Consider the following 27,902-nt stretch of genomic DNA (forward strand, 5'->3'; position numbering starts at 1 on the left):
AGATATCCAAGCAACAGAAAGCACTGTTGGAAGGAAACGTGAAAAGTATTTAAGTAGAAGAAAACTTCTAAGTTAAAAGGCTTTTGGAGTTTTAGTTTAATATATCTAACGAACTCCTGTAATTTCAAGTTACTGCTAAAACAGTAAAGGAAAATACAATCCCTCACCCATTGGCCTATGACAACAGTGAAAGGAAAAACAAAAGCACGAAATGCCCTAAAATACTGCAATAAACAACATGTAGCATCGCTCACCTCCACCACCCCTTCCCCGGGCCCAAGAGAAAATTAAGTGAAAGAAGGACAAGCTTTCTTCTCCTATAACCTTCTACTCGAGTCCAGCATCAAAACTGCCACCTGCAGGACACTAGTTGGAAAGTAAACATTCCCTTCAAAAGGCCCTCAAAAAAGCCTTCTGAATTATAGTCTTTTACCATGTTTAAAGCTGATTTCCCCTTTCAAGTTGCAAATGCATAAATAAATCCAAAGGCTCAAGAGGGATGGGCAAAGCCTTATAAATACTCGCATAAAACCGACAGTTATACTTCACATTGCAATAATTTGATGACAAATCATAAAAAGCATTTGTCTTTAATTTTTGTTTGTTTTTAGGAAATAAATGGCAAATATATACACTGTGGAGTCTGAATTCCCCCATCATAGAGTGTGAATGATGGTCCGGTTCTGGAGCTCCTGAATATACTCTTTGGCGTGGGTAAGTGCTGTCTTGGGTGCTTCATGTGGAGGTGGGGGGCCTTCCACCAACTTCACAAAATAATGGCAATAAACCTTCTCCATGATCCCAAAGTGACCTCTGCCGTGGTATCGGATGCGTTTCAGGTACTGGCCTCGCCCTGAGGTGGACTCAGCTAGATAGGGAAGAAAAAGAGAATTATAGCAAATGACTATATCCATAAGACTACAGCTCAATCAGCTGAGCAATTTCTGCCCTTTCCTTGACTGGATTCTATGACTATATGAGCTCACTGGCTGGCTAGGGCAGGCTTGTCTCAAAATAAGTATCCCGAGTTTATCAAGGACCAGGCTCTGTTCTAGGTGTTGGAGAAAGAAGAGTGAAGGAGACTAGCAAGGGTCCTACCGCCATGCAGTGTACATTCTAGAGGAAAAAGATAAAAAATACACATCATCATTTCAGTTAGTGACAAGCGCTATGAATAAAGTAAAACAGTGATGTGACAGAGAGTGATAGGGTGTTGGGGCAACTTCAGATTGGGGGGTGTCACGAGGCATTCTTGAGGAAGAGACATTTGATCTAAGACCAGAATGAATCATCCACGCAAATATCTAGGGGCAAGGTATTCCAAGCAGAGGGAACAGGAAGGGCAAAGACCCAACGGTGCGAATGTGCTTGGCTTGTTTTAGGAATAGAAGGACCAGCCTGCTGAAGTGTGGTAAGCCAGAAGGGTGACACGAACAAAGGAAAGAGACCAGAGATGAAGGCAAGATGACGATGAGCCCTGTAGGCTGAGGTGAGGAGTTTTGATTTTATTCTAATTGTGATGAGAAGCCACTGGAACCAAGGGTTCCCAAAAGCTGGTCCTCGGGCTAGCTACATGAGACCAACCTAGGAAACATACTTAAAACGCAGATGCTGAGACCACATCTCTGCAGTTCTAATTTAGTATATTTGGGAGAGGCCTTGGAAACTACATTCTGAGCAAACACCACCCCCACCCCAACTCCCCCTAGTAATTCTGATTCGCAGCCAGTTTTAGGAAGTTCAGCATTATAATTGCCCCTCATCTCCCCTCCCCCACGCTGCATGTCAAAGTCTGACCTTGTAAAATTTGAAGAAACCTTTTAAAGAGTGTATAAGAAGAAATCTGTTTACCCGTAATACATCAGAGTAATAACCACCTTCTACTATTTTCTGAATTTATTTAGTCAGTTACTTTTTGAGTTCATTTAATAAGTCTTTTAAAAAGGCAAAACGTATAGAACACATTCCAAATTAATCCACTTCAATACTCACCATTTTTGTATGCTTACTGTGACATAACTTTTTGATATAGGGACTACATCAAATCACACACTTGACAACCATCTAACTACAATCCTGAAATGGGTTTCAGCAGAAGCATCCTAGCTTCGCCAAAGAGAAAGCCAAGGATGAAGTGATTAAGAAAACTGCTTAGGGTCTCAGTGAGTTAAGGAAAGAGCTACAGCCTTATACCAACTTCATCTACTGGGCACTAAAGAACGCGTTTAAGACTTTCCAAAGAGAAAGCAGCATTACACAAATCACTTTATAGTGAAGTACCACCAGGTTTCTAGATGCACCCGTCAGGAGGAAACCTACAAACAAGAATAGTGACACCTAGGAAGAGTGTAAAAAACTCTAGAGTGTAGAAAACTCTAAAAAGCATTTTACAAACACGATGGCTGCTATCCAAAATTACAACTCTACCCAACTTGAGCACCAATTTCCAAATACTCTGAGCATAAGGAACACTACTCAGTGAGCAAAGTATCAAAACCAGCTGACTGTGCAGCACTATACACCCTACCAAAACACAACGACCAACCCTACCAGTGTCTGTTAACCACCATTTTCCTTCCAACATCCCCCAAACACCTAGGAGCAGACACTCAATACCTGCTAATGGCCAGCCATAAAGTATCACGTTATGGCACATAACGCCATCATTTTTTGTCAAAACAAAAACATTAATTCTTCTGAAACACCAGTATTCTTTAATACACTACACAGCTACTCTGAGGTCTGAATGAAATCAGCATTTAAGAGCATAGATTCCAAATTGGTTTCTGGTCTCCCCTCCTCCAGTCTCTCCTCCACTAATTCCATACATTGGGAGTTTCAAACTGCTTTTGTATGGAACCATTTCATTACAATGAAACAACATGTAGAAGCTGTCTGTAGTGTGAATCTGTCCCGACTGAAACATGGTGGGGAGAGATCCAAAACTGTGCCATTCATTCACCCAACAATTGTTTCTGAGTTCCAAGAGGGTGCCAGGCTCTATCCTGGGCTCCAAGGATACAGCAGTGATCAAGATATCAAGAGCCCTTCTGTTTGCCCCAGGCCCCACTCCTGGAGGCCTCACAGCACAATTTCAAAACCAATGCTTACAGTTAACAGTCTTAAAACCCTACCTTAATAACATATATCTCTTACCCAAAAGCTTCCCCTGGGTTCTCTTCCATACAGTTTGAACCAAATGCCACAGCCTGCCATGTTCAGCCCTCTGGAATCTAGCCCAACCCACCCCTTCAATTTTATCTGCTCTACCTCAACCCTCTACTTCCTTCACACTATTCTACTCCCGTACCACACAATTACTGTTCATTCCAACCCACATGCCTTTGCTTATGTGGTTACCTCACTTTGAAAATCTTTTCTCTTCGACACTCTTAATATCTTACTTAAGATAGTGCCAATGTAGGTAAATTACTAGTATTTAGGTAAATGTGAATCTTGACATTTTAAGATTAGAAATCCTCTCCTCCCCGCTTCATCATTATAAGCCCGAAGACTGATTTACAAAAGTGACTCAATCACTTTCCCTAAAGGGAATCATTTTAGACACCATGAATCACTAAGCAGTGACGTTTTATTAGTCCATGTCCACTTGTTAAGGCCTATTCACAGTGTCATTACTCATCATTATAAGTTTGAAAAGGAAATGAACTTTCAAAATCTTTGGTCATGCAACACCAGGTATTAGCTTTAGACTGATGATAGGTATTTGAAGGAATTACCATATAATGAGAACATATGCTACCAAAAAAGCACTTCCCTTAAAATGCCTATACTTCTTTATTTCAGGGGGCTGAAAGAGCCATTCCTGAGCCAAAATGGTACCCAACAAGTAACTAGTCTTTCAATGGAAATCTAGTCTATGGAATGAAATGTCTAGGCCTTTTCTAAGAATACAATAGGATAAATCAGTCTCCCACATTTTATAAGTAAACATCACTAGAGTACTTATTAAACAAATAGCTTCCCAGGCCTCTCCCCTGGGGCTTCAGACCCAGCAGCTCTGTGGTGAGGCCTGGGAATCCGTATTTTTAATAAGAACCTCAGATGATTCTTATCAGGGAAGTACGGCCAAAATAGGGATAAAACGTCTACCATGTCATGGTGAGAGACTTCTTCCTAAGGGTACTCATCTCTTTCCCTCCATAATGGAATTAGGTAGCAATATACTTCGCAAATGAGTTTTTAAAATCATAAGACAAATGCAAACTTATCAGCCCTACTTAAGAAAGGAGATTTTACATAGAACTAGATGAAAGAAGGTGCAGGTAGGGCAGAGATGTTTTAGGAGAAATGTGCTAAGGAGACCAATGAATTAAAGGCCCATTCATGTAGCACTGGTTAAGTTTATTTTTGCTCACTAGCAATACTGGACTTTGCTCCTTCATGTGGGAAGATAGGATTAAGCTCCTCACCCTATCTCTCTTTACCACAGTTATTGAAAAGGATTTAAAGACAAACTCTATTTCATTTGTATCTGAATTCCATTCTAATGTGTTGTCTATCAGCTAAGAAGCCATATTCCTAAGAAACTGAATAAAGTTAATTAAATTTGACTTGATATTCAGTCATAGAGCAGGAAAGGTCACCAAGAGGTTTCAAGCAAATGGCCTTGCTCTTCATCCATTTCATCTCTTCCAACAATTCTGGGCCCTCCCAGCATTATTTATTCATGCAGCTCCCAGAAGAAAATTCTTATGATTAACTACTGTGGCCCTGCATCTTCTGAGTTGCCATTTTGATTTCTCTCTGCACCTACCTGTGTATCAGAATATAATTAGTTATTCAAGATTCAGCTTTAAAATAAGATATTTCAATTGAAAACCATAACTCATTTGAATTTCAGAAGTAGGTGGTGTTGCCAGCATCAATCTCAGGTGAACTGAGGGGAGAGTTTAACTTAACCAGAATAAATATCTCCAGTAGGGCAGAGGTGATGTGTCAGAGTGGAATTGAGATGATTTTTTTTTAATCTAATTGTTGAAAAATTATAAGACAGAACTAATTTCCTCCACAATGATTAAGCCTTTTTTTCCTCCATTTGGAGAGCAGCAGTTCTCCATATCTTAAATTTAAAATATCTTTAGATAAAATAGTCCTTATACGTAGGTTTGGCACTGAGAAAATTTTGCTTCAACATCAACATCTTTGTTTGATTAAAAAACTGCTTAGGTTAGGAGCAATTGTTGCTGAAGTGAGAAGAAAACATTACTAACTACTGCTCCACTTCACTGTAGAGTTGGAGGGGGCAAGAGAGCTTTGTACTAAACGTCGATCTCTTTCTAGAAAAAGAGCTGTGTGAACACAGGCTACAAAAAAAAATCCCTTACATTTGTACAGTGCATCATGCTTCCCAAAGCATTTTCACTCACATTAATTTAATTTGATGTGGAACAAGCATACAAAACGGGAGATATGCTTCCGGATGTAATAACAAAGGGGAACAAACACATCTGGGTCATCTGAGCATTCCAAGGCTCCTTGGCTCTTACAATTCAACAGATGTTCCATTCTGGTAATTGGAAGGTTAAATTATAGGACCTTTATGGATTAGGCACCTGGCTTGGCACATTATAAAGGGTTTTTAAGCCTACTTGTCATCCTTTATTTACTTCCTTCAGGTTGACAAAGAATTCATTAAAAAAAAAATCAGTTCCGTTCTTTCTTAGTTTTATCATGATTAAAGGACCACTCTATATACCATCTTGGTATCCATTAGTGGTAGTAGGTTTCATGATCTCAGTCTCATGACAGAACAGGTAACAATAAAGTAGGAAGGTTACTACCATTTACAACAAACTAACATTAGCATGCTGAAGGCTGAAGAATAAGCTATTGCCGGCGATTTTCACTGGCAAACCCAGTCCTAAGGAATTAGATATCAAAGACTGCTGTTAGATAAAGAACTTGGCATCGCTGTTGGAAGACATTTTCCAATGCTAAGAATATTACAGATCTTACCTATATATAAATTGGATCTGAATTCCACATTGTGGTCTCTCACTGCCATATCTTGTGCTTCTAAGAGAACCTTAAACAAGGAAAAGAAAGGCACTCATATGGCTAAACTTGAATTAAAACAGAATTAAAATTTCTCATTTCTTGTTGTTATCTCTATAATATGACTGCTAATCACATGCCTCCATTTTACAGTCAATCTTAAAAAGAGAACATCAAATGATAACAGCACTAAGGACAAGGGATACAGTGAGCTTTCCTTCCTCAGACAAGCATTGCAAACACCAGGAACACAGCCCATCCCCCTAAGTTTACAATGGAAGGTGTAGGCTGTAAAGGAGATAGCAGCACTTGCGACAGTACCCTTGGTAATGAACGTAATATCTTTGAGTCAGAGACTTGTCAAAAAGTTCAAGAAGCTCAAGAGCAAAATCTTACTGAAATTTCTTAAACATTGGATCCAAAATAACCATTAGCAACAGACAAGTAGAGAAAAATCATACTCCAAAATTTCCTTTAAGAATTATTAAATTTATACTCTATACATATTTTGAATTAAGTTAACTTCCTCCAGATCACATTTTTTAGAGTAGGACAATTGTAGTCAGAAACAAAAGAAACTAGATCTTTCACTCCTTTAAAGATAAAGAACATAGTACAAAGCCGGGTACATAATAGATACTTAGTAACTGCATTCTGAATTGAATTAAATAGAGGTATTACAATGGAAACTTTTAGAAGTCTCAATCCAACAATCTTAACAATTCAATTCAACTCTTAATGATTCAACTGCTAAACTAAAAAGATAAGATCTGACTTGAGGTGCAAATTAACCGGAATATAAAAAATAATGCTGGGGGCCAGCCCAGTGGCACAGCGGCTAAGTGCCCACATTCTGCTTCAGCGGCCCGGAGTTTGCCGGTTCGGATCCCGGGTGCAGACATGGCACCACTTGGCACACCATGCTGTGGTAGGCGTCCCACATATAAAGTAGAAGAAGATGGGCATGGATATTAGCTCAGGGCCAGTCCTCCTCAGCAAAAAGAGGAGGATTGGCAGCAGTTGGCTCAGGGCTAATCTTCCTCCAAAATAAAAAAACAATGCTGATACCCCCAGATGTCCTTAACCCAGCTTTTGGAGACAAAAACACTCATGTGCCTAGAATGAGTCAGCACAAATACCACTGGCTCATTAGTATGTAGTGAAGTCAGCTACATCTAGAGCTAAAAGGGTCTTAAGAGAACATCTAACCCAATCCCACCTAGTTTACAAACGAGAAAAACGGAACCAGCCAGGATGTGGTGCCCATAGTCACAACAGAAACTGTCAGAGAAAAAACTAGATCCCAAGTCTCCTGAGTCCCAGTCCAGTGCTCTTTCCACTCAACTGTTATCAAATCACAAGCTCTCAGTTTCGGAATTGCCCAAAACAAAAATCTTCTAAAAAATATATCAAGCCCCAAATCATGAAAAATAAGATTTATCACTTCACAGACAGACAGTAAAAAATAAATAAATGTCTGGTGCAAACAAAAGCATCTCAGGAAAAAAATACTTAAAGCAAACAATGTCTCTAAGATATAAGAACATTAGCAAAAGTGAGTGCCCTAAACCTGTATTATGTAAACTATGTATTTACACCAGGAAATTCAGGGAATTCAAGAGGTAGCCGAGCTTACTAACTGCAAGACAGCTATGTGATCCCTCCCCCCATTAGTTTACCTCTTTAATTATTTGGGCCCCTTTTTTGTCACTGAATTCCAACTGAGCCAAAGCCTGGTCAATGGACATTCCTCGTATCTAGAATTAAAAGGTAACAGACAAGAGAAAACAGACAAAGTAGTTTACAAGTTCAATGTTGCCTTTTCAATGAAAAGTAAAAGCTTTACATGTTCCAAACAACTTCTGAAAATAGCTAACTGTTATATGTCAATTATAACTCAATAAAACTAGGAGGAAGTTTTTTAAAAATTAAAAATAAAAATAGCTAACTAAATGCAGGCAAAAGAGAAGAAAACAAGTTTGAGAAAGGGTACCACCCTCTTTAAGTCACAATCAAACAAAGACTTTAACCATAAAACCTAGATCCTAACAGTTTCAGTAATATTAAAAGAGAGAGCAGACACGACAGAGAGAAATCACAGACAGGCAAGGACCGCACCAGGCATCAAAGGCACCTTCTGCTACAGGATAAATGAATTACCTGTATATTTGCTGCTTTTGCCTCCTCTCATATATAAATTTCATTTTCCAGGGAAAAAAACTTAAAAAGCAACAGTTTTGAAATAGGTTGAATCAAATTTTACAGATAAGTAAGCTTGCTTCCTGGATTCTCTGGTTGTAGACAGATTCCTGATGCCTTTGTTTTAAATATCTATGTATCCAATGTGATTTAGTTTCTCAGAAGAAAGGGAAAAATTAAGCAAAATCACTCATCTCTGAGCAATTATTTTTTGATCCCTTACCAACTATCTGAACACATAATCATACTCCTCACTTTTGAAGAAATCAGAGCAAATTTTTTTGATTTTTCAGGTCCTGGAGGGAACCTCATAGCTCCTCTTCCTGAGTATTATACGGTAACAGTCACTTTAGCTTACCAGTTTTGCCAAATACCACATCTTGTCTTTGCTGTATTTTATTTGCCTTCGACAATGGTAGATTTCCTTAGAAATAAGGAGGAAAAAAAACTTTAGCAAGTTTGTCAAAATGATAGTAATATACTGCTAATAAAGTTTTTACTTTCTATGCTTAATGAAAATGCTGACACGAGAAGTAAAAACATTATAAAGAATTTGCAGATTCTTTTTCCCTACAGAAAGTTGTATTATTCCAAAGTCCCACTACGTAAAAAGATTACTAAGGGAGAAACAGGAACTATAAAATGGCTAGTTTGTGCCAATAATTACAATATTTCTATCCAGAGGAACAGCAAAAGGTTTAAATGAAAGTATTTTGAGAACATTTAGCTGGCTAAAAGAACTAAAGAAAAGGTACTACAACAACAACAACAAAAGTTTCTCGTCAGCTAACAATGATGAAATGGACAAAATAACTGTTTTCATAGGAAAGCCAATATTCTAGTATTTGGTTAAGAGCACAGATTCTAGAATCAGACTGCTCGGGTCTGAACCCCAGCTCTACCATTTATTAACTACAGAACCCAAGGTACTTAAACTCTCTCTGCCCAAGTGTCCTCTTCTTTAAAATGAAGATAATAGTACCTACCTCATGAAACTATAATAAAGATTAAATAAAATAACCTATGTAAAGAAAGCAGTTTACAGTGCCTAGCACATGGTAAGATCTTAATAAATGTTAGCTTGCATTATCTCCTATTTATAGTATTAGGCATAGCCTATTTAAGTTTTTTTTTTTTTTAAGATTTTATTTTTTTCCTTTTTCTCCCCAAAGCCCCCTGGTACATAGTTGTATATTCTTCACTGTGGGTCCTTCTAGTTGTGGCATATGGGACGCTGCCTCAGCATGGTTTGATGAGCAGTGCCATGTCCATGCCCAGGATTCGAACCAACGAAACACTGGGCCGCCTGCAGCGGAGCACGGGAACTTAACCACTCGGCCACGGAGCCAGCCCCTTATTTAAGTTTTTTAATCAATCATCCATTAAACAATTTATAGTTCACAAAGCACTTTTCAAGCCCATTGTTTCATTTGATCTAACTCTAAGAGTTGGGAGAGGAGACATTTTATAATCCTTTTACAAAGTGAAAATCAGAGAAATCAAGTGACTTGTCCAAGATTGAACAGCTTCTAAGAGACAAAGTTAGAACACAAAGTGCCATACCGAGCAAGTGCCTGATACAACGTCTGGCAGGTGTAGCTTCAAACTTCCCCTTACGATTCTAAAACCCACCTTCTTTCACTGCTACATCATATCGCCACTTTAAAAAAATTAGAGAACATTTGTCAAGGAAAACAATAGCAAGGAGAACTTAGAACTTCCTAACATTCTGACTCTCGCTGGAAATTTTCAAATGCCTTAGAAACAACAGTTTTCTAAAGTGGCCATCTTTTAATATGTAGCAGATTTCATTTCACTTGCAATAGAAGCTGACAGGCTGAAAACTGTAGCAATAGCCTAATTACATTTTCAGCAATAAAATGTCCTAGGGAGTGCAGGAGAGGAAAGAAGAACTGTCATGACTGATAATATTAATCTGCAAAAATTAATACAGTCAATAAAATCTTTTATATAGAAACCTTTCAATTCTTGGTTTCCCCTGGTGGGCTATCTTAAGCCTGAATTGTATAGGATTATCTTCAAATTTTGTAAAAAAGATACTGTAATCCTGGCAAGAGCATGGGAAAAAAGGAATCAAGTATTTACTGGAAAAGGGGGAAAGTTCTTCAATCATCCTCTCCTAAAACTAAGAAGCTCAAGATTTACTTGAGGTAGGTGCAATGTCTAAGGGCACTTCTTAAAGATAAATCAAACAAAAATCTCAGTAAATAAACCCATCATGGCAAACAGAGTGGGAAGGCCAGAAGTCAGAAGGTCTGGTTAAATATCACTGCCATTAACTAACCTATAGAGCAAATTAGGTAAAGTTACGTTAGGATATAACGAGCAAAACAGTTATTCAAATGAAGTAAAAGTTAGTCTCAATTATGAAATGTCTTAACCAGTAACTTTCAAAGAAGTTAATTTATTTTTAAGTGCACATAACTCAAATGACAAGAAAGTATCACCTAATAAAAGTCCTTACTAGAGCCTTCTGTGGTCTACATTAACGACTTATAAGCATGACATATTATCAGTATGTCAATTAATCTATAATTTAACAACATGCCTCTTATACAAATGGTTGTTCAAACAGTTTTGATATAGTCTCACTAAAATTTTAATTTATTTAACATAGCTTTCTTCAACAATATTGCAAAAGTAAACTCAAGCCCAAATTAACAAGGTATAACTATTATGAAGAAAGCCATTTAATTTCTCTCTGACTTATTTTCTTTACCATGGTGAAGGCATATGTAAGATAAAGTCTGCACAGGAATCGATATTGTTTGGAAATTGGTGCAAGCTAAATTAGGAAGGTAGTCTAAAAAATACGTATTAGGAGTGGCCTAAGACATGCCTAAATTGGTGACATTCATTTTAACTTATACTATAGGAATTATTCACTACCCCACCCACTATCATTTGTTTAACTACATATTCTAATACTAAAGATAAGAATGAGGTAGAATGGTAAATATTGTCTGGCCCTCTTTTAAACTAGAGATACAACTAATTTTTTAAATGTTTGTAGCTAGCAGATCAGCAAGTTTAAGGGACACTGCACATAATGGCACAGTGTATGAACTACGTGGCCAGATGAGCAAAGTATTCCCTGTTAGTAAGCTACAGATTTATGAAGGACATTAATATTTCATTCATAACAGGTATAACTGATTCATTAATGTCAATTTACCAAATACTATTTCTTTCTTTCTTTTTTTTCTTTTTGAGGAAGATTGGCCCTGAGCTAACATCTGCTGCCAATCCTCCTCTTTTTATTGAGGAAGACTGACCCTGAGCTCACGTCCATGCCCATCTTCCTCTACTTTATATGTGGGCTGCCTACCACATCATGGCTTGCCAAGCGGCACCACGTCCGCACCCAGGATCCGAACCGGGGAACCCCGGGCCGCCAAAGCGGAATGTAGGCACTTAACCGCTGTGCCACTGGGCTGTTCCCCCAAATACTATTTAAAGTCAGAAAATGTTAAGGTATTTTCCAAAAGTCATAATTTGTCCCCAAAAGGATTACCCATTCAAACAAAATCTGTGCAAAATAGAGAATTTATAAAGTGCCTATATAAAATCAAACCAAATGTCCTCACACAGACACTTGTATAAGGAGTATTTATGATGCAAAAAAGTTAATCAAAATAGTTTCAGTAAATACAATATGCAACCAATGACTAGACTACATTGTTCTTCATTTGCTAGAGTTAAGGGATGATCGACTGTTAAGTATTTGAACTGCCATTTGGGATAAATCCTGAAGTACATTTGTTTTATATCCAAAAAGGCTGGTACTACGTATTATAAAATTTTGCTTTTATATTCTGGACCTGACAAATACTGTTGTGATTTCTTTATTTCCAACTAATATCTAAGTTCAAAGAGCTCAGATAAGAATTAGAGAAAGCTCTGTCTACGGCCATACCACCCTGAACGAGCCTGATCTCATCTGATCTCGGAAGCTAAGCAGGGTCGGGCCTGGTTAGTACTTGGATGGGAGAATTAAAGAAAGCTCATTAATTATAGGAAGTATTTTATTTATGATATTTGTACAAATGTATAACTTTTTCTAAATTTTGGTTAATTACAAAATGAAGTCAATACTTCACAGCACAGATTCTGTGACAAATCTAACTTTTAAGTTCTGATTGCATGATAAAATATGAAAGTTAAAAAGTTATTTGTTTAAACTATTAACATCTCTCTTTCCTCTTATTTCCCAATTAGGTGGGAGCTCTTTAAATCAATAAATTAACTCCAGTAAATAGGAAAAAACCCATAAAACTACTAATTCAGACCAATACTTACACAGCAATTGAATCTTAATGAAATGCATGTTGTCAATTCACATAAAAACTAAGCAAATGACATTATTTAGATGATATTGATTATCTAGTAGCCTTAAATCCCAAAAGCCTTTAAAAGATGTTTGCTGAAGTGAATGATTTATAATTAACAACAGTGATTCTATTTCGAAAGTACTTATTGCAGTTTATGTTCTTAAGGATTCAACTGTTCCCATCTTGTCTATGCTATTATTACTTGCATAAACTCTTTACCAGATGTGGATGTATTCCAAGCAAATTCATGTTAAGCTGGCAATTAGTCTTATATCTCAGACTGGAGCAATCTCAGCAGAGCAGCTAAAGATAAGATAAAACTCAACTCGGGAAGGACTCCAATGATTAAATTTAAACCTTAGGTTCAAAGGTTTGTGAGTTAAGGAAAAAAAAACCTACAACCAAATATGTCTATATTCAAATACAAAACATTGGAAAACCATATATACGATTTAAATATTGGACAATGGCTCAAGTCATTCTTGCCAACTTTTCGAGCTCCATTAACAAGAATCCACTAGCAAGCCTCTTGGAGTCAAAAATCAGTCAGTATGTCTCAAGCTATTAGCTTATTCTCAGAGTTAAGGTCCCTACCCAGGAGGTTAACTCAAGGCAAACAAGTAAGTAAAACAAAGACAATCTTTTTAAACTACCAAAGGGGTAAGTCTAGAACATTTTCTGTATCAATTAAAGGATCATGCAAATTGCTGTACATTTTTTCCTTTTCTTAACATGGAATAAATCCTCATTGCTAGCCACGTAAGAGCAAGAGCTCTTTAACAAAATTAAGAGATTAGTTCTACCCACAAACTTACTGCTGGTCTCCGAGGTTCTCCAGGTAGTTGTGGAGGATAAACAATTTTATTCTTCTTCTCCCATTTTCGAGAAATGTCAAGAGAAGCACTTGTGTGGATTTGTGATTGGGGTACACTGTGAGACGAAAGAAGCCTGTAAAACAAGAGACACTCAGAATCTTTTCCAAAGCTTATGTATCTTCTGAGCCACATCAGCTCCATTTTGATGGAAACTATTTAACGATCACAAGTGAAAACACTCTAGATGTATGTATTAATAGAGACTGCTTTTACATAAAATACCACAAAGAGCTAGTTTACTGAAGACTAAGAAGAGTGAAAAGTTAATAACTCATGTAAGTCAAATAATAAACTAACATTAACCCAAGATCTCTTGCTCTGACTGGCCAATAAATATTGACTCTACTATAAGTGAGCTCCGTCCTAAAACAGATTTAAATAAGACACAATGGATCCCTGATCTGACCTGCATAATTCTTCAACTTTGTTAACTAAGCAAGACAAACAGCACCATTTTCTAATCGCTAAGAAATTAATGGATAAAAGTGGCATTATGTGCCTCCTGATGAAAGAACACACCACCCACCATCCATGAGTTTTTCCACAAAAAACGAACCTGAATTGATCAAGCCTCTAGATTCAACCCAGGAAATAGGGTAACATGTTAAACAACATGAGGGGGACACATTTAGCCAAATCCAGGCTGTACAAAACTCTACAAGACAAACAGCTCATTTTCTTCAACAAATAAATTACAAGGGGGGGAGGTGCTGAACGAAGGACCTAAAGATTAAGAGACTTAAGAGAAATGTCAATTTCAATGTGTCGACTATTATAATTTTAAAAGTATGACAGTTATTTAACCATCAGAAATTTGAACATTAACCTGATATTTGATACTTTTTAATGAGATACAGAGTGAAATATTTATGGATGAAAATAGTGTCAGAGATTGTTTCAAAATATGATGGGGGGTAGTAGGGGCTACAGATAAAACAAGAATGGCCATGAGTTAATAAATGCTGAAGCTGGGTCATGGGTTCATCACACTGTCTACTTCTGTATATGTCTGGATATACCCAACTAACACAACAAACTTTAGTGTGTCCCCACTGCCCAGAATATAGAGTCCAAACTCCTAGCTAAATACAGGGAAGGTCTTTTATAACCTAACCCCAACCCAGACATCTCTGCTTATTCACCTTATGGCCTAGCCACACAGACATCTGTTGTTCCCTGAACAAGCCACATACTTTCATATCTTTACACTTTAGCTCATATTGTTTTCTCCTCCCTCATTATCTCCTGCATGATACGCTTGTCCTGTTTTAAGTTCCAGCTTAAATGTCACCTCACTGTGAGGCATCACCTGATCCCTCCTCCCAGAAAACCATTCCCCCACTGTCTTAGTCCTTTGCTCTTGCGAGCCACAGAGCAATGAGTTGGACTACTTGTACTACAATACATTGGCTGTAGAAGAATGAGTTACTGTAGCAAGCATATAGATTTGAGCATACTGAGGGCAAGTATGACCTCCTCTATATGCTAGCCCCAAGGACAATATGTGGCACATGGATACTGAGTAAATATTTAACCCAGGCTTAAATATTCCAACTTGTTATATGGCAGATTCTCACACAATATATGCAACTGGATGAGAGACATGCCAAAGCCTTTGTTTTTAGTCCTCAAACCATTCAGGCTAAAGAACTTTAAAAATCGATTCTTTTCCTAGTAGCTCATTTCTCCTACTCTACCTCAAGTGTACCATCTTACATCCTGATACTAAGACCAGTGCCATCAAAACACCTGACAAAATCTGTACCTTTGCCATCCACATTCAGGCTCCAATATTTTAACCGAAAAGCACAAAACCAGCATACATGATGTTAGAGGGCAGAATTTCCTAATAAAACTATAAGCCAGGTCCTGAGGGCAGAGACTATGGAGTCAAGTAGACCCGGTTCTAACTTCTAACTCTAATACTACATAAATGGCCTTGGGGAAGTCACATAACTCTCTAAATCCCAGTTTTCTCACCAGTAAATGGAGTAATGATAGTAATTACCTCATAGGCTTCTTAAGGAGCTCAAACGAGGTAATGTAAGGAAAATACTTAACCTGACACTTTGGGCTCAATAAATTTTAGACAATATTACTTTTAGGATGAGGAGAATAATACCTACTTCACTCTGTTGCTGGTGAATTAATAATTAATGTACAGTGTCTAATACATGATAAACACTGATGGCTAGTATTAATTTCAAATTAGGCCCTCTGAACAGTCCATCTCTCCTGTTCTCCAAAAGAAATAAACACTGTGAACTGTAAACTTTACACTACACAATTTTAAACCTTCTTCTCATGTTTATAACCATGATCATTTGTTTCTATGAAGTTGTAATTAGTGAGTGTACTAAGTTTGTCACTTCTTTGGGCTTCACTTTATTTATTTATGAAAAGAGGAACTGAAGCATGTCACCTCTAGGGTCTTTCTGACCTTAATTCTATCTCTAATCTCATTGTGCACAGCATGATTACAGAAACACGAACCCTTTGGCTTCTATTTCATTCTTCTTCAATGAAACCACTTACTAACTAGTCTAAAAGACTGCTACAGGGTGAGACCCATGCCTTTTGTATCCCCCACATCTAGGACAGTGTCTTACACTCCTCAAATCCTCAATACACATTCAGTGAATTAAATATGATGCTTAATAAATTAAACACATTATGAATTAACAATGACAAAGCTTTCTGAATACCTACAACACTTTCAGGGCTCAAATGGTTCATAAAATTAAGTATCAAGCAAATACTAAATAACTGTAATCAAATTAAATTAAAATATTATTCCAAACGGGGTACTTAATTCAGAAGTATATTAAATCGAAAGTTCTTATGTGCCCTCTTCTGCCCAACTACTGGAATAACACTGAACTAAAGCAGAAAATGAAGCAATCATAAACTTAAGGTTTTTATGAGAACTTTTTGTGTAAGAAAGCCTGTGAAGAGTCACTAGAGAAAACAAACTCAAGAAAAGCAAGTTGGTGGAATTAACAAATGATAGCATGAGTTTATTGCTAGGATCCATTTCCTTCTATAAAGTTGTTTTCCAACAAATATTAAATTTTCGTCTGCCTAGAGCTCTAGTTTACTGTGAGTATTTTAAAGAATCAAAATAAGTTAAAATCTTAAAAAAAAACAAAACACTGAAAGACATCCAGGATCAACTTTTATCATTTTGAAATTCAATATCATTATTGATATTTACTATATCCTTTCATTTACCAGGAATCCCAAATCCCTTTAGCTTCACTGTTATCTCTGTAAATTGGGTAAAGGAAGGTAGGCATGAACCAACTCTCCAGGGCGCTTGTACACAAAACACATACACAGGTACCCACAACACGGTGAGACAGTCAGAGCTCAAGCAGAAAGAGACTGGTATAGTGGAACTAGCATAGGAACTTCCTTACTTTCATTATTCTGGAGTTTTCGATCTACCAATACTTGAGGGTTAAGTTTAAGTATCACTTTTCAAATTCTGCCCATAGTCATTAGGCATTGAAGAGTAGCAGATATAAGCCAAATTTTAGGATTGAGTCGATTCAGATAAGATAGAATATCTGAAACTTTCTAAAGTCAGAATTTGAAAGAACTAATACTTTCTATTTATCAGTCAAAGTTCATTTTGAAATTTAGTACAAGGTATACCCAAGTCCCAAGTGAAGATAATACTGGCCTCAGGCTCAATCTTGAGAATATCACGTTATTACATGCATCAAGGTAAAAACTTCTTTGTTCCAAATTTACTGATGTTAACATTCATCTCACACTTGAGACTGAATAAAAGAACATCCTCCCTCTTGCCTCAGTTAAAATCTAAAAGGGCTGAAGCGATAATGTATATTCTCATAACTCAATATAATTTTATTCTGTGAAAGTCAAGGACAATAAACAAGGAAACAAGAGTTTCGCAAACAAAAAAAGTGAAATTCCAGCAACTTTGGACCATGATAAGCTCAGAGTTTCTCAACTTCTGCACTACTGACATTTTGGGCCAGATCATTCTTTGTTGAGGGGATTGTCCTGTGCCTTGTAGGATGTTTAGTGGCATCCCTCACCTCTACCCACTAAATGCCAGTAGCACTCCCTGCCCAGATTGTGACAACCAAAAATGTCTTCTCTCCAGATATTGCCAAATGTCCCCTGGGGGACACGGGGGAGCAAAATTGCTCCCAGTTGAAAGTCATTTTTAGCTAAAGTGATAGTTAAAACAAAAAACAAAAAACAGAAAAACAGTGCTAATTTTTGCAGACTACGGAGCATGACCTCTCTGCTCCAAAAGGTTCCTATTATCATGCCATACACAAGCGGATGGTTAATAAACCAGATTTTCTCACTACGTAAGCCAAGGATGACTAAATGCCTAAATTTTACATTCTTATTCATGAACCCCCAGTGGGCCCTTAAGGCTGCCTGGCATTGCTACTGTATTTTCCTAGTCCGTTTACTCTCCTAGCCCCTACAGACAAACTTCATACCTCGTTTTATTTTTGGTTGAACCTCCCACATCTCCTCCCTCATCCTCAGTCTCAGCTGATAACTGTGCTTATTTCACTCAGAAACTAGAACAATCAGAAAAGAACTTCCACAAGCTCCCACCATCGAATCTATATACCCACCTGCATCCACATCCATACATACTTACTACCTACTCTCTCTATTACAAATGAACTTCTATGGCCTAGCTAGGACCAATCTCATCCCTGCTCCCAAAATTCCATTCCTTCCCATCTACTCAAGGGCATTGCTCCAGCAATTCTTCCTGCCTTCTTTCCATCACCAATTTTTTCCTCTCTATTGGATCACTCCCATCCGCAAAAAAATATATCTCCCAACTTAAAACAGACAAACCATCCCCTCACTAAGTCCCTCTAGCTACTGCCGCAAAACTTCTTGAATGAGTTGCCTAAACTCCCCATCTCTAATTCCAGTCCTCCCCTTCACCCTTAACCCCTTCCCTTCCGGTTTTTGCCTGCATCACCCCAACAAAACTGCTTTATCAAGGTCATTGAAAGTATCTGTGTTGTAAACTTTAACGGTCAATTCTCAGTCCTCATCTGAGAATGATCTAAGTATCTCTGGTAAAAGGGTCTGACTGAAACCCATAAAGAATTAGCCATTGAAGATGAGGTAGCCAATAACTAAAGGTTTTTTTCCTTTTTCTAATTACTGATTATAGCTTTTAGTTGTTCACTCGCCCACTGTTAACTGTGCTGTTTAGGCAATATGCTATCTGACTCCCACTAGATTCCTACAGACAACATCTCGCTGGCACCTGGGTCACCATGGTACTGGGTGTTTGAGCTGTTTTTCAGGAATTAGGACCCCCTTATCCAGCTCAGGTCAACTGAGACCACCAACTCATCAACCAGGCCCCTGCAGATGCCCGATAAGTGACCTTTTGACGTCAAGAGGCTAAAAACTCCACCCTCAGATCACGCTAACACTGCCATTTTGTGAACATGAGTCCTACGAAGAGGCATCAAGTTCGACTATACTTGCAAAGATCTACTACCTCACCTCTCCTCACCTCCAATCATCTGTCTCCACACTTCAAACCACCTTGCCCCCTTCCCCATAAAGATCCCTGAGCTCCTATTTTCAGGAAGGCAGATTTGAGATTCGTTCTCCCACTTCCTCACTTGGCTGCCTTGTGATTAAAACCCTTTCTCTGCCGCAATCTCGTTGTCTCAGTATTTGGCTTTCCAGGCAATGGGCAAAATGAACCTCGTTCGGTAACACGACCACCCAACAATTCCAGTGTTGAGGGAGGGTTCCTCACAACACCACCAAGCAGTGCTCTGACGCTAGCTGGTGTCCTACAATTCTACTTAATTCTGGCTCGACTCAGAGACAGCATCAGATTCCAGAGGTTAACGGCTCAGTCCCACAAGACTGTCTTCTGCTTCAGATGCCAATCGCAAGCCCAGGTTGTTACCTGTGCTTAGAGACTGACTGGCTATAAGTTAGAGGTTCCTATGACCCAGACCCCCTCCTTGGGTTCAATTAATTTGCCAGAGTGGCTCACAGAACTCAGGAAACCCATTTACTCACTAGCTTACCAATTTATTACAAAGAATAGGAATCAACAGCCAGATGAAGAAATACACAAGGCAAGGCTATGAACAAGGAGCTTCTGTCCTCGTCGAGCTTGGAGCCCTGGCATGGTGACACAAGGAAGCGTTCTGGTTCCCCAACCTGGAAGCTCTCTGAATCACCTCTTTTTGGGTTTTATGGAGGCCTCATTACATAGGCACGGCTGGTTAAAAAACTGACCACTGGTGACTGATTCAACCTACAGCCTTTCTCCCCACTCTGAAAATCAGGGGGTGGGACTGAAAGCTCCAACCCCCCCAGTCACGGTTGGTTGCTCTGGCAACCAGCCCCCATCTTTAGGTGCTTTCCAAAAGTCACCTCAGTAACAGAAACCCAGTTGTGGTAGAGGGGCTTGTTATGAATAACAAGAAACCCATTTCACCCTTATGGCTCTGAAGCAATTTCAGGAACTGAGGACAAGAGACCAAATATGACAAAAGATGTTCCCATTGTGCTTATTACTCAGGGAATTCCACCGGTTTTGGGAGCTGTGAGCCAGGAACTGCAGACAAAGACCAAATATACGTAAGAAATATATTTTGATCATCTGAATGACCAAAAATATATTTCTTATAAATCACATTATCACATCTAGTCACTCACTCTTCCTTAAGATGACTTCTTTACTTGGGTTCCAGGACACCACACAATCCGGACACTTCTTTACAGACTCTGTTGTTTCTTCATCACCTTGATCTGTAAATGTACTCTTGTGTTTCTTATCTACAGTCACTCTCATGGTCTCAAGGCTTTAAATACTCTTTATACACCGATGACTCCCATACATGCCTTCCTGAACCCCAAACTCATACATCCAATTGCCTGCTCACATCTCCACCTGGAAGCTTACTGGACATCCTAAACTTAACAAGCCTCAGACTGAACTTCTGATATCCTCCCCAAAAGCTGCTCCTCTGGAAGTCTTCCTATCCCATTAAACGGCAACTCCATCCTTCTAGTTGCTCAGGTCATAATCCCCGGTGTCACACTTCTTTCTCACAACTCATATCCAATCCGTCAGCAAGTCCTGTCAGCTGTCGTTAATATACTGCCAGAATCCAACCATTTACCCACTTTCACAGCCACCCAAATCCAAGCCACCATACTCGCTTGCCTGAAACATCCAACGGTATCTGCTTCCATCCTTGTTCCCCATCCCCACTCTGGTCTATTTGCAACATAGCAGCCAGAAAGAATCACTCATAACCATAAGACAAATCATATTACTTCTATACTTAAAACCCATCAATGGTTTTCCATCTCACTCAGAACAGAAGCCAAAGTACTTACAGTGACCCATGAGGCCTACATGATCTCCTACTCCCTCTTCCTCTCTGATCTCACCTCCTACTACTATTTCCCTCCTTTCACTCACTATTTTTGACCACAATAGGTATGTTCCCTGCTCAGGGCCTCTTTCATCCGTCTAGAATGGTGTTCGCTCAGATGTTGGCGCAGCTTGGTAGACTGCTCCCTCATTTCCTTCAAATCTTTACTCAAATGTTACCTTCTTGGTGAGCCCTTCCCTATCCAAAACTGCAACCCCCCTCCCATATACATATACTTCCCACACTCATTCTCTGCTTTCATTTTTTCCTAAGCAGTTATCACTATCTAATATACTTTGTATTTTACTTATTTTGCTTATTATTTGCCTCCCTCACTAGATTATACACTCCATGATGGCAGGGATTACTGTGTTTTTGTTCACTACAAAATCCCCAGTGCTAGTAAAACAGTGGCTGGCACACATAAGGCAACGAATACCTATTTGTAGAAGGAATTAAAGAATACAGGGGATGGGGCTGGCCCCGTGGCCAAGTGGTTAAGTTTGTGCGCTCCACTGCAGGCGACCCACTGTTTCGTTGGTTCGAATCCTGGGCACGGACATGGCACTGCTCATCAAACCACGCTGAGGCAGCGTCCCACATGCCACAACTAGAAGGACCCACAACGAAGAATATACAACTATGTACCGGGGCGCTTTGGGAAGAAAAAGGAAAAAAATAAAATCTTTAAAAAAAAAAGAAAAAAGAATACAGGGGACAGCCAGGTAATATCAAAAATGTAAGAGAGCTGGGTATAAGTAACTATGCAAAAAAAATTTGAGATATAATTAACATATAACACTATATTAGTTTCAAGTGTACAACATGATTCAATATCTGTATATATTGTGAAATGATAACCACAAGTCTAGTTAACATCCATCACCATACATAGTTACAAAATATTTTTCTTGTGATGAGAACTTTTAAGATTTATTCTCTTAGCAACTTTCACATATGCAATACAGATAGTCATAATGTTGTACATTACATCCCCATGATTTATTTGTTTTATGACTGGAAGTTGTACATTTTGACCACCTTCGCCCATTTCACCCAGCCCCCACCCCACCTCTGGCAACCATCAATATGTTTTCTGCATCTGTGAGTTCACCTTTTTTTGTTTTTCCTTTTTAAAGATTCTACATATAAATGAAATCATACTATGTTTGTCTTTCTCTATCTGACTTATTTTATTAGCATAATGTCTTCAAGGTCCATCCATGTTGTGCAAATGGCAAGATTTCCTTCTTTTTTATGGTTGAATGATATTCCATTGTATATATAGACCACATCTTCTTTATCCATCCACTTACACATCAATGGACACTTAGGGTGCATCCACATCTTGGCTATCGTAAATAATGCTGCAATGAACATGGGTGTGTTTATATCTTTTTGAGTTAGTGTTTTCATTTTCTTCAAATAAATGCACGGAAGTGGAATTGCTAGATCATATGGTAGTTCTCTTTTTAATTTTCTGAGAAACCTCCATACTGTTTTCCACAGTGGCTGCACCAATTTGTACTCCTACCAACACTGCACAAGGGTTTGCTTTTCTCTACATCCTTGCCAACACTTGTTTACTTCTTGTCTTTTTGAGAACAGCCATTCTAACAGGTGTGAGGTGATATCTCATTGTGGTTTTGATTTGCATTTCTCTGGTGATTAGTGATGCTGAATACCTTTTCATGTATCTGTTGACCATCTGTATATCTTCTTCGGAAAAAATGTCTATTCAGATCCTCTGCCCATTTTTTAATTGGATTGTTTGTTTTTTGGATACTGAGTTGTACGAGTTCTTTACATATTTTGAATATTAACCCCTTATCAGACAATGTGCAAATATTTTCTCCCATTCCGTAGATTGTCTTTTCATCTTGATGATGGTTTCCTTTGCTGTTCAGAAGCTTTTTAGTTTGATGTAGTCCTACTTGTTTATTTTTGCTTTTGTTGCCTTTGCTTTTGGTGTCAAATCCAAAAAATCATCGCCAGGACTGATGTCAAGGAGCTTACCACCTATGTTTTCTTCTAGGAGTTTTATGGTTTCAGGTCTTACATTCAAGACTTTAATTTATTTTGAGTTAATTTTTGTGTATAGTGTAAGATAGTGGTCCAGTTTTCCCAGCATCATTGTACATGTGGTTGGAAACTAAGGAAAATTGAAGAGTGTATGCCCCATCTAAAGAGTGCAATACTCTAGCTCTAGAAAACTGCTGCCATGCCTTGCAATGAATGTACAAGACAATCTAGAAACCTAGATTTTTATAAGAAAGCCACCAGTTTTCAAATGCTGATTTAAAAAGAAGTTTTTAAACACGGGGTAGTCCAAACAAAATATATCCACAGGTATAATTCATCACACAGTCTATAACCTCTGGGGGTAAGCCAGCAGTGCCCCAAAGCAACTATTTAAAAGAAGTCTCGGGGGCCGGCCCCATGGCCGAGTGGTTAAGTTCACACGGTCCACTTCAGCGGCCCAGGGTTTTGCCGGTTGGAATCCTGGGCGCGGACATGGCATCGCTCATCAGGCCATGCTGAGGCGGCACCCCACATGCCACAACTAGAAGGACCCACAACTGAAAATACACAACTATGTACTGGGGGGCTTTGGGGAGAAAAAGGAAAAATAAAATCTTTAAAAAGAAAAAGTCTCATTCTTCCCTGTCCCCATGTTACTCTTCTCTGCCATGATATGGCTTATATATATACTTATATATGTATGAGGGGTTTGGCCCACTATAGGAGGGATGAGAACAAATTAAAAGTCACAAGTCTGAGAACAATTTTTTAAAACAATCTGGGAATAAATCAAAAAGTTTATAATCTTTATCAACTTCCTATTTCACAAGCCTTAAGTCTTCCCTCAGAAAAACTAGTGGTAGCCTTTGGTGTCAATAATCATTTGAAAACAAGGTATTAACCCTTTCAGATCACTATTATATCATTCAGAGAAATAAGAGGCATATGTTAATCAATAACTTATTGCATGGGTACACAGAGCTTTTAAAGGCCTCATTCTGTCCTAAGGAATAGTTAAAAGAATTTGAATAATCAGCACAAGCTATTCTATTACATAAAGTTGGAAACGTGTACTCATGCTTAATTTGCAATTAAGCTCACACATCTTCTTGGCACTTGAGTGGAAAAACAGGAATCCCAATTCCTGGCCATCTTTCAGACTACAACTTGCATCTGTTTCAGTTGACATATTTCATCAACTTACATTTACTGGCCAACTAATAAAGATAGGGTACTCTGGTGTCTTTTTTCTGACACTACTTCCGACACCAAATGTGTAGGGTTTTTCCAAACCAATAACCAATTTTTCCAACACCAACTGGGTGCCCAACAATTGAATTCAATTCTGACACTACCTACCTGGAGTTAGCACCAGATCCACAAATTAAAGGGCTCAGTCCCATAAGACTGCCCCTACTTTAGAAGTCAGCTGCAAAGGAATGTCCAGACTACCCACACTTCTGCCTGTTGACTACAAATTTGGGGGTTCCCATGAATCCCCCTCAAGTTCAATAATTCGCTAGGATAAACAGCTCACAGAACTCAAAAAAATACTTACGTTTATGATAAAGAATTCAACTCAGTAAGAGCCAAATGGAAGAAATGCATAGGGCAAGGTAAAGGGGGAGGGCACTGAGGTTCCATGCCCTCTCCAGGCATACCACCTTCCAAGCACATCAATGTGTTCACCAACACAGCAGCTCTCAGAACCTGTTCCTTGTTCTACGTTTTTTTTTTTTTAAGATTTTATTTTTCCTTTTTCTCCCCAAAGCTCGCTCCCACCCCCAGTACATTGTTGTATATTTTTAGTTGTGGGTCCTTCTAGATGTGGCATGTGGGATGCCGCCTCAGCATGGCTTAGATGAGCAGTGCCACGTCCGCGCCCAAGATCCGAACCATCAAAATCCTGGGCTGCTGAAGCAGAGCACACGAACTTAACCACTCAGCCCCGGCACCAGCCCCTCGTTCTACTTTTTGTAACCTAATCACCAGCCCTCCTTTCATTCCCTTTGTTCCAAAAAAGCTCATTATAACAACAGACACTCTTATCACTCAGGAAACTCCAAGGATTTTAGGGGCTCTGTGCCAGGAACCGAGGACAAACACCAAATATATTTCTTATTATACTGCAAGTACTATTCTAGGTGATGGGGATGCAAAGAGACATAAAACATAATTCCAGCCCTTAAGTGATTTAAAATTCAGTTAGAGAGACAGAGAATTAACTATAAATTTGCAATAGGCATTAAAATGACAGAAGCAGCAACAGGAGTGCTGCGGTCATCAGGACGGCTTTAAGGAGATGCGACTTGAGCTGAGTGTTGAAGAAAGTAGACTTCCACATTCAGAAACCAGGTAAACCAGCACTCCAGGCTGAAGGAGCAGCAGAAGTAAAGGTGTGACTTACAGGGTATCTTTCTGAAAAAAACACCTAAAGACAATCTACAAAGACCTCTTTTGAAAGAGAATGTAGTGGGCTGAATGGTGGCCCCAAAGATATGCCTACATCCTTATTCCCAGAATCTGTGAATAACACCTTATATGGCAAAAGCTGTGATTGTTAGGGATGTTGAGAGGAGGAGCTTATCCTGGATCATCTTGTTCAGCCCTAAATGCCATCCCATGTATTTTAATGAGAGAGAGGCAGAGGGAGTTTTGAGACAGACACACAGAGGCAAAGGTGTGGTGAAGACAGAGCCAGAAGCTGGAAGCAGCAAGGAATAAATTCTCCCCTAGAGACTCCAGAAGGAGTACAACCCTGCTGACACCTTGATTTTGGACTTCTGGACTTCAGACCTGTGAGAGAATAAACTTCTGTTGTCTAAAGCCACCCAATTTACGGTAATTTGTTACAGCAGCCCTAGGAAACTAATAGAGAGACCTTTCAGATCTAAGTTAGACTTCAACCAGATACAGAACTGGCTTGAGAGTCCTTTGAAAGGAATAAAGTGTCACATAAACAAGAGACTTACTAAATGAATACACACATTATGGAATTGATCGTGTCCATCTATAAGGTCTCCTTGTTTTAGTGCATGATCATTTTAGGGCTTACTGTCAAGCTGCAAAGAACTGTCAATTTTTCTTCTTTCAAAAACGCATCAGGGGGCTGGCCCCATGGAGTTGTGGTTGAGTTCGGCAAGCCCTGCTTCAGCAGCCCAGGTTTGCAGTTTCGGATCCCAGGCACAGACCTATATCACTTGTCAGCCATGCTGTGGCAGCGACCCACATGTAAAGCAGAGGAAGACTGGCACAGATACTACCTCAGGGCTAATCTTCCTCAGCCAAAAAAAAAAAAAGCATACACTTGATTTCTATTTGCATTTTTTAATTAAAACCTTAAAATAAAAGATCTTTAAATTATACCACCCATTTTGATCATGGTTTGTGGTTCTTGGAAACTGTCTTCACTTTTAGGAAATACAATCTGAAGTGATTAGGAGTAAATTACCATAATGTGTACAACCCATTTCCAAAAGATTCAGGAAAAAAAGCACGTGTATTCAGAAAGAAAGCTAAAGCCATGTTAACAACTGGTGAATCCAGCTGAAGGATACTGTAATATTCTTCCAACTTTCCTGTAGGATTGAAATTTTTCAAAATAAACTGAGGTAGATGTTATTTCACCCATTAATGCAAGGGCCACTGCTCAACATGCTTCCCAATGTACTTTACATCATTACTGTATACTCGCTGCATGGCGAGCATTACAGTACCTCACGCATCACAAACAGATGCTTGTGTTTAATTGTGATGTCCAATGCAAAGATTCCTAGGCTGAGGATTATGAAACTACAAGCAAAAGTATGAAAGCAATATGCATTTTTCTGGGAAGATGTTTTGTGGCTTTCCTCATACTCTCAAAGGAGTCTGTGAGTCAAATTTAAGAACCATTGCTAAAAGGCAAGGAATCACAGCCCCTCAGGTCACAGGGTAAGGTTTAATTAAGAGAGCACAACATCAACGTGTTGTCAAATCCTGCTAGCAGGGGCAATTTCGAACAGCGAGAGCATAGATGAACAAAAACCAGAGATAATTTCTAACCTTTGCTTTGGAAAAGTCTTTCAAGAGTGATTTGACTAAATGCCTAGCAGGCTAACTTATGTTTTAGTTTCTAATCTTCTTGCCAATTGTTTTATAAAAGTAGGGCTGATGAATGAAATATGTATCTCAACTAAGAGCGTTGAGTGGCTACTGACTGGTTCCAGCATAAAATCCGATCCCTTTGAAAGAACTTCATGGTGATCTATCATCCTCATCACCACACCTTCACAGTGCCAGGCACTTTAACAGACACTTTATATTTTAGTCTCTCACTTCTCATAACTACCCTCTAAGGCAAATATTATCCTCGTTTTTTGAGATGAGGAAACTGAGCTTCAGAGAAGTTAAACAAATGGCCCAAGGTCGCGACGTTTGTCCTTGGCAGAGACCCGAAATCCAGCTTTATCTCCTGCAGCCCAGTGTTTACTCAAATATATCACACTGCTGTCATCACTCTTCCATCAAACTGCTAATTCATGACATTTCCAACTTGGCTGGAGAGTCTAACCAAGTCCAGAAAGATCAGAGGAGACTGTTCAGAAAAAACATTTACAACGTCCCTTGGATAATGGGTAATCCTGATCCCCGCAGGGCTATGCAACACGGCGGAGAAAAAACGAGTTGGCAAAGCAGAGACTGGCTGTCTTGTTCGCCAGCCCCAGAGCCTAAAGCAGAGCTTGGCACACAGGCTCTCAGCAACTGACTCACAGAATAATAAGAAAGCCTTGGTCGCTTCTGCAACTCCGAGGCGAGAGACTTACCCCAAAGTGAGCTTCCCCCTCAAATTCTGCATCCATAATGCACCTGCAATATCAACACAAGCCGTCACTTCAGACTCCCACCCCTCCTCCCTTCTTCCACCCCTTACCACTAAGAAACTCTTACCCAAACGTTCCAGTATTGCCGCCGCCATCTTTATCCCTCCCTCTACGGAAGCCTCCGAGTTCACACGCCACCTG

At 39.0% G+C, this 27,902-nt stretch overlaps 1 protein-coding gene across 2 annotated transcripts; it reads right to left on the reverse strand.

Moving 5' to 3' along the window:
- Positions 1-574: 574 nt before the first annotated feature.
- On the reverse strand, positions 575-27,898 carry MRPL22 (mitochondrial ribosomal protein L22). Of its 2 annotated transcripts, XM_046668666.1 has the most exons (7): positions 27,829-27,898; positions 27,705-27,747; positions 13,385-13,517; positions 8,576-8,641; positions 7,698-7,775; positions 5,980-6,049; positions 575-868 (listed from the first exon to the last, which is right to left on the reverse strand). In XM_046668666.1, exons 1-7 carry the CDS (start codon positions 27,854-27,856, stop codon positions 657-659), a joined length of 630 nt encoding a protein of 209 aa, XP_046524622.1. In that variant the 5' UTR covers positions 27,857-27,898; the 3' UTR covers positions 575-656. The 2 variants fall into 2 exon arrangements, with proteins under 2 accessions (XP_046524622.1, XP_046524623.1); XM_046668667.1 differs by lacking the exon at positions 13,385-13,517 and having other exon boundaries at positions 27,829-27,847.
- Positions 27,899-27,902: the final 4 nt, after the last annotated feature.

This window comes from Equus quagga, chromosome 7 (assembly GCF_021613505.1).
Source record: "Equus quagga isolate Etosha38 chromosome 7, UCLA_HA_Equagga_1.0, whole genome shotgun sequence".
NCBI lineage: Eukaryota > Metazoa > Chordata > Mammalia > Perissodactyla > Equidae > Equus > Equus quagga.